This window comes from Pholis gunnellus (assembly GCF_910591455.1).
Source record: "Pholis gunnellus genome assembly, chromosome: 20".
Taxonomy (NCBI): domain Eukaryota; kingdom Metazoa; phylum Chordata; class Actinopteri; order Perciformes; family Pholidae; genus Pholis; species Pholis gunnellus.
Genome location: NC_136547.1, coordinates 5,371,633 through 5,383,884, shown reverse-complemented (window position 1 = coordinate 5,383,884; position 12,252 = coordinate 5,371,633). Strand labels below are relative to the sequence as shown.

Below are 12,252 nucleotides of genomic sequence, written 5' to 3'. Positions count from 1 at the left end.
GTGGGATTTCTTTTGGTTTCTACGAAATCAATATTATTTTAAATCCTGTGCACCAGTGTGCAAGAAAAGTGTTGTTGAAATCCTGCACAGTATTGATCACTTGTACTCAACAGTGATTCCTTTTGTCCGTCAACAACACCCCAGGGTGCCAGAACCTCATCGTACAGAACCAGCGTAAAGAAAGAGAGTGAAGCAGGAAGTGTTGCTGTACAAGGAGAGGACATTTATTTGTAGAGTTTTTCAACATCACAGATGTGTGTCACTAGATTGAGGTCGTCTTTTGACTGATTCCAGTGATTCAGACAAGGTGAAAACATACACTCACATGCATGTCACACACCTGTGCACACACTTTCTCACTCACACACACACACACACACACACACACACACACACACGCTGGCAGCCGTACATACGTTCACAGTCTTGATACGTACAAAAATTGAAATACAAATACAAATAATACCACAATAAAAACATTGTATTGTTTATTTTTTTTTTAGAAATTCTTATAGCTATGTTCTCTATTGTGTAGAAAGACAACTAAGCTTTAATAAGTGTTTGTTTTTTGTCTTTCTCTAAAATGATCAGTAAGATATAATGAAAATTCTTACAGTATATATATCTTTTTTTGTTTTTTTAAATCTACGGTCTCTCACACGGACCCTGCCTCCTGACCTTTATTCACAGGGTGCTGATTAATGCTAACATCCTGCACATGTAAAAGGCTTCAGCTGGCCTCAATCACACCCTTTAAGATCAACGAAGAAGAAAAGAAATATCAAGTAAAAGGTGAACCACTTTCCTCTCTCGCAGCCTGTTTCGCAATCCCACAAACGTTTACGGAGGCCGTCGTCAACCCAGCAAAAAATAAAATAAAAATAGAAAACGCCATCCTAAAGTGATGCTGAGCCCGTCCTGCTCGCTCCTTGTGTGAGCATCAACAAAAAAAAAGCCTAAAATATAACTTGAGTGGTAAACTTTTAGTTATTCAGTGTACAATCTTGACTTAATCGTGAGATAAAAAGCCCACATGCTAAGCTGATTCTTACAATTCCAAAAAAAACGTTCACTTTACAGCTCAGTGTAGAAAGTTTGACTCTCAGCGTGCAGCTTCTACAGTCAGACCCGTCCGTGTATTGCCTTAAAAACTTACAATTCATAACAAGTGACGACAGGTCAAACATGTATGTCACCATGCAAAAAATGCACAATTAAATAAACAGTGATGAACTACGGAGGAAAAGAGTCGGAACCAAACTTTTGTGCAAGTCTTCGCTCGTCACAAAAAAGAAAGAAAAGGAAAGCCGTCCCATCTGAGAGAAACAGACAGATTTACAGAAGCATGACAAAAAGAAAAAGCGAGACTGTTATTATTATTTTTTTCTTCAGTGTCCTCATCTGCTCTTGCGAAGTCCGTCGTTAACATCAAAGTGAGTATTTACACATGTGCAGCGTACACAGAACAGCAGGGACAGAAAGAGGTGGAGAGAAACAAACAAACGGCAGAAAAAACATCCAGAAGTTTGGCAACTACTGTACGCCAAGTTCTTCCTGTGAGAAATGAGGTGAAGATATTTTTTTTGTTATTGTGTTGCTGTTGCAGCAATAATACAATATCTACAACCTTCCATGTCCCCTCCCAGAAACACAATAGGACGAAGTAGCTGGAACCAACCGTGCAGCATCCTCAACGATATAAAATGTCGACATTTCCCCCGTGACTCTCACTATTTTTTGGGAAGGTGTTGTTCAGCAGCAGCGCTCAAAGTGAGTGTTCACACTGTGAGCAACGCCGCCATTGAGTCCATTCACTTCGACCTGGGAAACAACGTGCAACTGTTCTGATGTCATTTTTCTTTTCTTGCTTTACGAAGAAAACATCCGACAGCGCAAAGAACGCCTCTGAAAGGTTTTGCTACAAGATGTTAGTCTAGAAAACATCTATTGAAGTGATTTAGATGATAACAACAAGGACCATGATGTCTATGAGCTGAATTCAACATCTGGTCAGTGGAAAATGACGTGCGTCCCACATTAGGTTTTCTTGTTTCTGTAAAGGTCTCTGTTCATTTTTAAATGAATGAACATGAAACATTAAAACCTATTTTTTAAGGCGCAAGATCAGTCCAATGAAGTCACAATCTGCGTGAGACTGAACAATTCAGGTTTGAGGCATGTCAGATTGTCCGATGATGATGCTAGATTGAAGCTGTAAATTGTAATTGAGGTCATGTTTTCCGCCATGGCTTTACACCATAGTGTTAGAAATAAGAGTTCAAACTGGGTTGTTCCAGAACCATTTGCTTCTGAAGAACACTTTTCTTTATAAGACTAAAGGTTCCACTAAGAACAATTTAAACTGACTTTTATATTGAGACGCTTCAGTTAAGCACACTTTAAAAACTGCAGCATCCGAGTTTTCTTCTTCTAATGACGCTACGTTAATAACCAGCGATGTTTACTCACTACAACACGGCGCAGTAAAAGATTCACTCAGTAAACGCAGTCAGCACGCAGTCGAACGACGAACGGTACTCGCAGTGTGAACACCCGGTAAGAACTCACTAATGTGCTACACAGAGAACTTCTCCACGGCTCCCCATCTAGTCAAATAGGGGAAGTCAAAAAAGGCTACTCGGCATGATGTCAGTGTCCTTTAAAGCCTGGATCAAGACCCTCGAGAACAACCATCCGCCCAACAGGGAAGGGCGAAGGCATCCATGAGGCCTGCAGCGCCCCCTACAGTTGGAGGGTATCTTTACGGGGGGGCTCAATCGTCCGTTCAGCAGTTCATTGATTTCCTCCACAAACACGCACACGCACACGCACGCACACACACACACACACACACACACATTGTCATCCTTCTCTCCTGATGTCGGGGCGATGTTCAGAATGAAGAAGAAGAGGAGGGTTGTGGGTCGAAGGAGAAAGGTTACCAGTTCATCATGGAGCTTCTGTTGAGGGTCATGAAGAAGACTTGACTGCTGCCTCCAGAACGCACCGAGGCGAAGAAAACCTGCAGGGAAGGAGACGGACGGCATTAAAGCATGACCACCTGATATGATATTATGTTTATTTATTCATCTATTGATTGTGAAACTGATCAAAGGGTCAAGCCACAGTGTTGAACTATGTATGAGATGTTCAGCTTAAAAAAGATCATTAGATGGAGTTTTTAAGATGATACACCACAGAAGAAAATGTTTTATACTGGAATTATACTGAATTTATTCCAGTGTGTCAGATACATATTTAAATCAACATTCAGGTTAATATAAGTATCGGAATGAACTCATTTGGTCTGAATAAGTGACGTAGTGTAACGAACGACCGTTATTGAGAGTTACATCTTATAACAACGTGTATAACAAGTGAGAGCTTGTTACGTAACACGGTGATTGTTTATTTAGTATGCTAGTTATGTTGTTGCGCTTGTTACATTAAAAAAAGTCTGCTCAGGGCAATTTATTTAAGCTAGACGTTGAATTACGCTGTAGCGTTACGTTGCTACATAATGTTCTGACGCTTGTTACGTAACGTTACAATTGTTATGTAACAAAGTCTGCTAAGGGCGGATGTCATTTAGGTTACTTTGTTTGGTTACGTTACGCTGTTACGTTACGCTGTTACGTTACGCTGTTACGTTACGCTGTTACGTTACGCTGTTACCGTACGCTGTTACCGGGTTAGGGTTAAGTATCATAAGATCAAAATGAAAAGGACTCAGCCAAAATGGCTGATTTCACTGGCAAGGAAATCCCTGAAGTCGTAAATGTTTTGAGGGACAGACACTGAGGGACACAAATGTCCAGGTGTCCTCAGACTCACCTTGTCGTTCCTCTCCGACAGGAACTTCAGTCGCTGAGCTCGCTTGTGCATGAAAACTCCGTCGAGGTGTCCCGTCTCCACGGAGCGGATCTCAATGGCCTTCTCTCCCCAGCCCATGATCTGGTTGGAGTGGATGTAGGCTGCAGGGACAGGAGAGGGCGCACGCACGCACGCACGCACACACACACAAACACACACACACACACAACACAACACACAACACACACACACACACACACAGAGGGGGATTGGACAGGAGAAGACTCAGAACCAGTCTCACACCCAAGCCAGTCACACATTGAGGCCTCCTCCGCCTCACCTCCAGGGAGATTATTGCAGCAGTTTCTGACTGATTTGAACGATCGCGACCTCTGAACTCTACGATTTTGGGACATGAGGACGGCGTGGACAGGATGCTCGCTGGGTTTTCCATTTGGTGTATTCAGTGTTTGATCTAAATGAGTTACGCGAGCGCCAATCGACTGACGCTGGTGGTTTGAACTTTGCATGTCGAGCCCCAGCTTTAAATAAAGTTGTTTGCATGTGACGACTCGCTTTTCTTTTAGCTGCTTTGCGATAAAAGTCCAACTTTTGATCTGAAGCATCAGCAGCAGGAAATGTTTGGGTATCATGGGCAGCTTTTTGTTAACACCGCTTCATCAGCACGCAAAGGAGAGCAAATCAGATTTCGTGAAACGTTTAAAAAAAACATTCTTTCTCATCGGCAAAGACCACAAACGTTGAGCCAATTAAGATTAGGAACTTGGCGGTGGAGGCCATCTTGTTTTGGCACTTTAAGGCTTGCACAGACTAAAGTGTGCAATACCAAGCCAGCAGAAAAAGGGGTCCAGTTGGAAATGATGTGCACCTTCCTCTGTCAGAGAAGTTCCAGTGGAAGGTCTTTTTTTGCCCCCCCCCCCCCCTTCTTGCAATAAAGTTTATTTTTCTGTTTGTTGAGGAAGGAGATCGACCAGCAGCTCAGATAAAATGATTTGATTGAGGTGCCGGGCTTGGCTGTGAGAAGCTCTGGTCTCTGATAGTAAAAATAAATTACACACACACAAACATGTTAACAGGAGATGATGTCCACACAACCACCGGTGCTTCAGGACACAGACGCCAGTCAGCCAAACATACATGTTTAATCAATCAGGATATTGTACACCGACATCGGAGAATCAAGAGAGTGAAGGCCGGATGAAGAAAGAAACAAACACACACACACACACACACACACACACACACACACACACACACACACAAACACACACACACAGAGGCTGTGATCGACTCGGATCAGAAGATCCAAGATCCATCCTTGATGTGCTCGAGTTTCCTCTTTCTGTGGTTTGACTGGGTGTGCTAATAAATAATAGATTGATTTAGATGCACTGACTTTTTAGTCTGCTGAATCTCCCAAAAAATATATATAAAAATCTATCTTGTAAGTTGTTTTGGAGCTCACGCAATCAAGGATGAATGTGTGGATATTTTGGTAATATTTGTACAGAACAAGAGGACAGAAGACAAACAACACACGAGCATTTCCCCCAATAACATAAAACAATATTGTATTTAAACATAGTGTGTGTGGAGATAATGCTCTGTGATTCGCTCATGCAGTAGATGGATGTTCAACACTTGACATTCAAGAGATACTCCCGAGTTTTTGGGTTGTAAATATTTGGTCAACTCACCTGTTAAAGTGATGAGAACATATATATATAAAAACTCTCCATGTGTCTCCAATAGATCATCTCACTGCAGCTTCATGATAACACTTTGTTTCACCCGGGTTGTTTATTGCTCACACAGAACTTCAGTTTCTTCATTAGACGTCTTATAAGCGCAATAAAGTGAACTCAACCATTCAGACCAATTATATCTTATTTTAGTTTTTGCTAGTTTTACGGTTTAATTATTTATTCTACCGTTACTGTTTTATTACTCATTATACTTTCTTTTGTTTTACCTCTTTACCCATCGGTAGTGTAATACTTTAAATGTCCCCGCTGTGGGACTAATAAAGGATAATTCTATGAGTGTGTTGATTTGCACATAACAAATAAACGCTTAATTTTAGGGGGGGGGGGGGGGGGGTTGCACACTTTTGCCATCACTATCAGTTCACTATTATCACTTTACCTGCTGTTTTACTCCCCATTTACATCTCTGTATATATGTATATTCATCACTTCTAATTAAACATATAGTACATTCTTGTTTACTTTCAGTTAATTCATATTAGTCTACCACAAATAGACATTTTATATATGCTACATTTTGTCCCTGTATTTTATTTTTATCGTGAAACAACAACAACAACATTCTTGTTTTTTAAACGTAATTTATTTCTGCAATGTTCACTCATACGTGTCGTAGTATAAAAAGTGAACAAACACGGGACTTTCAACCTGGAGACTGTCCCAAAGTGTTATTTAATTATTTAGAAGTTACGTTAGTGATGTTTGTGTCGTGTTTTCTGCACTTACGTTACATTATATAGCAACGTAACGTTACAGCGTAATTAAACGTCTCTAGCGTAAAACAATTGCCCGCAGCAGATTTGTTTAATGTAACAAGCGTAACAATGTTACTGAACAACGTAACGAGCGTAATAAATAACAATTACAGTGCGACGTTGTATGTCGTACTTAGTTTAATCCCAACCATGATGTTTTTCCTAAACCTGAGTAGTTTTGTTGCCTAAACATGCGTCTGTTTCACGGTAACGACGTGGCATCAAATGACACGTGAAAAGTCAAAAATGCGTCATTATAAATAGGGGAATGTACTTAAAATGCTGCTTAAAGGCACGGCGCATAAGATCAAGTTGCTTGAATTGTCCTCTGGCACCATTTGTCTAATACTTTGGTTTATGTATTTTTTCAGTTTCGTTATAATAAGCATTACAGCGTTAAAGAGCCGCTAGCGTGGCTATTGACATATTTTGGTCACAATTCTTCAAAAAACACATTTAAGGAACACTTGTCTGTTAAAGTTAAAACATAAATATTGGCCGATTTAAAATCTTGTGATATTATTTCCCCTCATTCACCAAAATAAAAGCCCCAAGCAGCTTCTTATTCAACAAAGTGTTAGCATGAAGCAACAGAGCAATCAGTTTTACGAGGATGATGTTTTGGGGGCTTCCGACTGCATGTTTTCATCACGTCACCAAATAAAGTTGAACGGTCGGTTCAACCTCCCAAAGAAACCCTGTGGCACTCCTTTGAGCAGGTAATGAAACAGGTGAGGCTACAGTCTGGGCTTCTCGTTTTAAAGGTGCAACTGAAAGCAGAAGGCAGGAGGAGAGAGAGGAGTGTTGCTTTGAACGGAGGAGGTGTGGTAGATAGTAGTGAGGGGTGAAAAGATGACCTGCTGACACCGCTTACAGGAGGTCAGAGGTCAGGGGGAGAAGCGAGCTGATTTTGGGGTTGACGTACCGACGGAGGTGGGCATCTCGCCCCACTGCAGCACCACGTCTTTGGTGATGCGTCCGTAGGTGTTGACGTAGACGCCCTCGTCCTCGTAGCACAGCAGCATCTCCATGCCGTCCGTCTTGGGCAGAACCACGATGGCGTGCGGGGTCACCTGACCCTGAATCTGCCGGGGCGACACACGGGAGGGGGGGGGGGGTTGGAGGGGGGTTTGGGGCAGGGGATTAGGAGCTGCCGTGAGCCTACAGGTGGGTAACCCCTAAACCCCCCCCCCACCCTGAGAGAGAAGAAACTGCTGCAACAATAGAGTCTCCCGCTACTCCTCAGCCACGCTATCGCCATGGAAACAGACATGAGCACAGCGTGAGTCATGACGCCAGAAAGCAATGTGAGGCGGTTGCTGTGGTTACCGTCTCTTGCTGTGACAAGACCAGAGTTAGAGGACGCTGATTCACCCATTCATCCATTAAGGCTGCTACACCCTCAAGCAATCACTCTCTCATTCATTCATTGATTTATTGACTCATTCATTCATTCATCCATCAAGGGAGCCGTTCGTTTATTCTCTTATTCATACATTCATTCATTTATTCACTCACTCGCTCCCTCAGTCGCTCCCTCACTCACTCACTCACTCACTCCCTCAGTCGCTCCCTTACTCACTCGCTCACTCAGTCAGTCGCTCCTTCACTCACTTAGTCGCTCAATCACTCGCTACCTCACACTTAAATATAACTTAATTAAAGTAAAAAAACATCTGATGATGTTAAACATTGCAGGACACACACCCACACACACACACACACCCACACACCCACACACCCACACAGACTAACATGTGAGGGGATGTAGATGTCGTAGGGGTTTCCAGAGTCCACATCGATGACATGGAAGCCAACACTGGAGCCGTAGATGACCTTTAACCTCTGTCCCTCCTCCACAGTCAGGTCGACCAGCTGGGGGCGATGCTGCAGCTCAGTGAACGACTGAGGAGGAAGAAAGAAGTGTTTCTTGTTCATTATTGATTCCTAAAATTCAAATTTTCCTTAAACAGATATACAAATATTCAAGTGTAGTTTGACAAATTTAACCTGTTTCCAGTTCAAAACAACTTCTTTTAAGAATTTTGCAAAATCAAGTGTCATTTTTCTTGATTTGTCCTTAAATTGATCTGGTTTATTATTATATGACTTGATTTATTTACATGTTTTTTTAAGTCATTGTTTATTTCTTTTATAAAATAAATCCTGTATCTCAGGATGAATAAACATCATGCTGCTCATCTGCTTCTGTCTCGTTAGCTCACATGTTCTCAAAAATAAAGTTTATCCACATTTCAAAATCTCTTCAACACCTCAGGTAACATCCTGACGCATCTCACCTTGAAGGCCATGAACTTGTGATACGGTTTAGGTGCCCAGGCGTAGATCTCCACGGCGTTCTTTAGAGCAATCACCAAGAATTTTATCCTCTCGTACTTCACTGCAGAAGGAGAGCAGAGCACCGTAAAAACAGTCAGATGTGTCAAATTATGCTTAACTACAGTTAAAAAACATGTTTGTTGCTTTGTAAACTTTACATTTGGTAATAAAAATGTGAATTAATGTGTAGTCACCCAATTAATCTAAAGATATAGAGAGGAAATCAACCCCAACTTTCTGTCCCCAAGTTGGAGGTGAGTCCCCACAATGCTGGTGTGTTAACAGGTTAATGTCCTAACAACCCACATAAACAAGTTTTCTTACCAACTTTGTAGTGCACGCAGCCCTCCAGCTCCCCAACAGTGATCCAACCCTGTTTCTTCTCCACCTCGGGGTCGTTGTGTAATATCCTGTTCCTCAGCCAGGACAGGTAGTAAACACGCAGCTTGTTCTTCTTCCCTGGTTAGAGAAAGAAAATCAACAAAGACGGCTGAGGACAACCGACGGCCTCGAAAACAACTGCTCCAGAAAAATGGGCAAGATTCACCTTTGAGGATAAAAAGTTCTTATTTTGTTAGAAACAAAACCTAAAATTTTATTCGAACATTAAATTCACAACCAAAGTATCGGGACTTTTTAGATGCTGACACTTGGCAGTTAAATTTGATGTATTCAGATCCTTTACTTAAGAAAAAATATGAGTACTGCACTGTGAAAATACTATATTAAAAGTAAAAGTCTTGCACTCAAAACCTTAGTTAAGTATTACTGAAAGTACAAAAAGTAAAAGTACTGACTGATCAGTAAAGTGTTTTATTATTATATCTGATTAATGTCTACCTCTGAGATGTAGTACAATAAAAAGTACAATATGTACCTCTGAGATGCAGAAGTATAAAGTTGCATGAAATGTAAAAACACTAAGTACATGTACCTCAACATACGTACAGTACTTGATACCCACCTGAGATGGTGACCAGGACGTTGAGCCCCTCCAGGACATCCATCTGTTGGAAGCGCCGTCGATTGATCAGGTTGTAAACTTTGCCCTGACCGCTTCGATCCAGCAGCATCAGGCCGTTCTCCGTCCCCACCAGCAGATTCACTCCTACACAAAACACACACAGAGATGTTTGTTATTTACCGTCTGTGCGAGTACACACTTATAAACACCATTCTAGTGAAGCCGTCTCTCGTCTCACCCCAGAGAGCCGCACAGAGGATCTCGGAGTTGAAGCGTTTCTTGTACTTGCGGATCTCCGGCGTGTCGCTGTGCGGCCTGATGTTGGTCGGGTTGACGTTGACCACTGAGATCTTCCGGGCCTCGTTGAGCCTCGCCTGCTCCTGCTCGTGCTCGTGCTTCAGCAGGTCGTCTGTAAACAGCGCTGCAGCACAACATGACAAAATTATTGCAGCAGAATGTTGTTTTTCTTCCGGTAACTGCCTCCTATATTCATCTCGTGTCCCCCCTTCTTGGAGGTTCCAGGTTCAACGCCGTGAGTAAAAACCTACCTGAGGCCGAGATGTTATCATCGTCGTCGTCGTCGGTCGGGGAGGTCCCGTACACCCTCGGATCTACGAAGGGTGTGAAGGAAGACTTGGAGCCTCCGCTGCTTCCCATCCCGTACTGCAGAAATCACAGAAGCACAGGTTACAGTCAGACACATGTTCTTTTTGGGAAGAAACAGGAAACTGTTGAAATAAAGGAAACACGGTGCGTTCAGTGTCACACAGAGATTCGACAACTTTATTCTTTTCTTCAGCACCGACGCTTTCACTTCAACTCCCAGCGTTTCTTTTATTTTGTCAGCTACCTGCGTCATGTGATCAGGACACTTGGAATCAGAAGTTGGAAAACAGAGAGCGGGAACGGGAGGGGAGAAAACGAGCGGAGCGAGGGAGGGAAGAAATCCAAGTTTGTTCCATCTGAGAGGAAAAACACTGGAGGCCAAGCTAAATAGAAATAAACAGGGCAGGAAATTAAAGGTGCCACATGTTGTCATTAGAGTCTCATTTCCTATAAACCCTGAAGCTCTGTGATGCAAAGAAAACAAGTAGAGAAAACGAGTGACTTTCTGGTTATATTTTCTGTGTTTTACTACTGTAGATGTAGTACTAGCACAGGAGTAAAGTAATGTACCGCTCCCGTGCTGGTACTCCATCTACTGTAGTAATACACTGTAGTACTCCACTGACTATGGAGAAGTACCTCATACTAACACACTTCTAAACATCACTACTGTCTCTTTAAGTTTACTGGTGTTTGTCTGGTGGCTGCTGGTAATTTCCGACCCTGATAAAGGACCAGCCGGTGACGGGTTTGTGTGACTGGTGGGGGGGGTACAGGTGACTGTCGGGATCAGGTGTGGAGTGTGTGGGGGGGGGTTTCGGGGGGGCAGACAGTTGGGTGCCGCTCCACCTACTTGGGCCCCAGAGGCGTCGCCTGGGGAGACCAGGGGGGAGGTGCTTTGCTGCAACAAATCAGGGAGATTGGCGTTGCCGGGGAACAGATTGGCTTTGCCGGGGAAACCGTTGCTGGTGGCGGAGCTCCGCCTCCGTCCCCCGTGCTTCTGGAAAGAGAGAGAGAGGGGCGGGCTACTGGGCGGCGAGGCTGTGATTGACAGGTCAGGTGAAGGAGGGAGGAACCCTGCTGAGTGTTGATTTTTAAAAAAGGGAGCCAGTCGGCACTGAAACCCTGAAAAAAGTTAATATTTTCTGTTCATCTTTTTGGTATTTTGGGCTTCTGACAAACTGATGCTTCTTGAGGTTTTCCTGTTTGGGCGGAAAAGCTTCTCAAACAAAGATGGAGGACACTGAAGACTCCGTGAAAAGTAATAATGCGAATAAACGCCCCGAGATTCAGATCTGCTCCAGTACATTTTCAGTATTTCTGCTGACAAAGAGACAAACAAACCAAACCTAAAACTTGATTATATTGAACACATGAACGCTCAGAGTTGAGATGATTGTTCTGTTAAATGACAAGACAGAAAGTGAATCCGCAAGACCTTTGATAAAAATGATAAGCAAAAATGTCTAAACTTTACTTCATCTTTTAGGACAGTAAACAAAATGTCTTTTGGATTTCAGACAAAATAATAAATCTGAATAAAGCTTTGGAAAAACTGTGATGAACATCGTCCACTACTTCCTGGCAATTTACAGACTTAAGAATTCATTAAATTAACAATAAAATAATCAGCAAATAATACAAAATGGAAATAATCAGTCAGTGCAGAAATCTATAATTAATACACCAACTATTTATAATATATTTATTTATTTTTTCCTCCCTCTTATACATATTTTTTTGTACGTGTGTATGTGTATGTATGTACATATACATGTATGTGTATATATTTAGATATTTATTCACTACGTGCTAAATAATTATTGCTATTATTCTATCTTGTCCCTTGTTTTATGAGGTCTTATGTCAGGGACTGTTATATTTTGTAAAAATTCCAAAATAAACCACCTGGAAAAAAAGCTAAATGTATTTAATAACAGACATTGAGAATCTGTTATTGACCTATATTCACTCTCGACGCAGTTTG

General features: G+C 42.2%; 1 protein-coding gene across 1 annotated transcript in view; it reads right to left on the bottom strand.

Moving 5' to 3' along the window:
• Nucleotides 1–200: 200 nt before the first annotated feature.
• LOC306712314 (traf2 and NCK-interacting protein kinase-like) overlaps nucleotides 201–12,252 on the bottom strand; it is a 46,892-nt gene continuing 34,840 nt past the window's right edge. Inside the window, 9 exon segments of the mRNA XM_079181532.1 lie at nucleotides 201–3,022; nucleotides 3,835–3,974; nucleotides 7,281–7,440; nucleotides 8,111–8,260; nucleotides 8,656–8,756; nucleotides 9,020–9,154; nucleotides 9,660–9,803; nucleotides 9,898–10,080; nucleotides 10,208–10,322. Coding sequence (XP_079037658.1) covers nucleotides 2,939–3,022; nucleotides 3,835–3,974; nucleotides 7,281–7,440; nucleotides 8,111–8,260; nucleotides 8,656–8,756; nucleotides 9,020–9,154; nucleotides 9,660–9,803; nucleotides 9,898–10,080; nucleotides 10,208–10,322 — 1,212 coding nt within the window. The 3' untranslated portion in view covers nucleotides 201–2,938.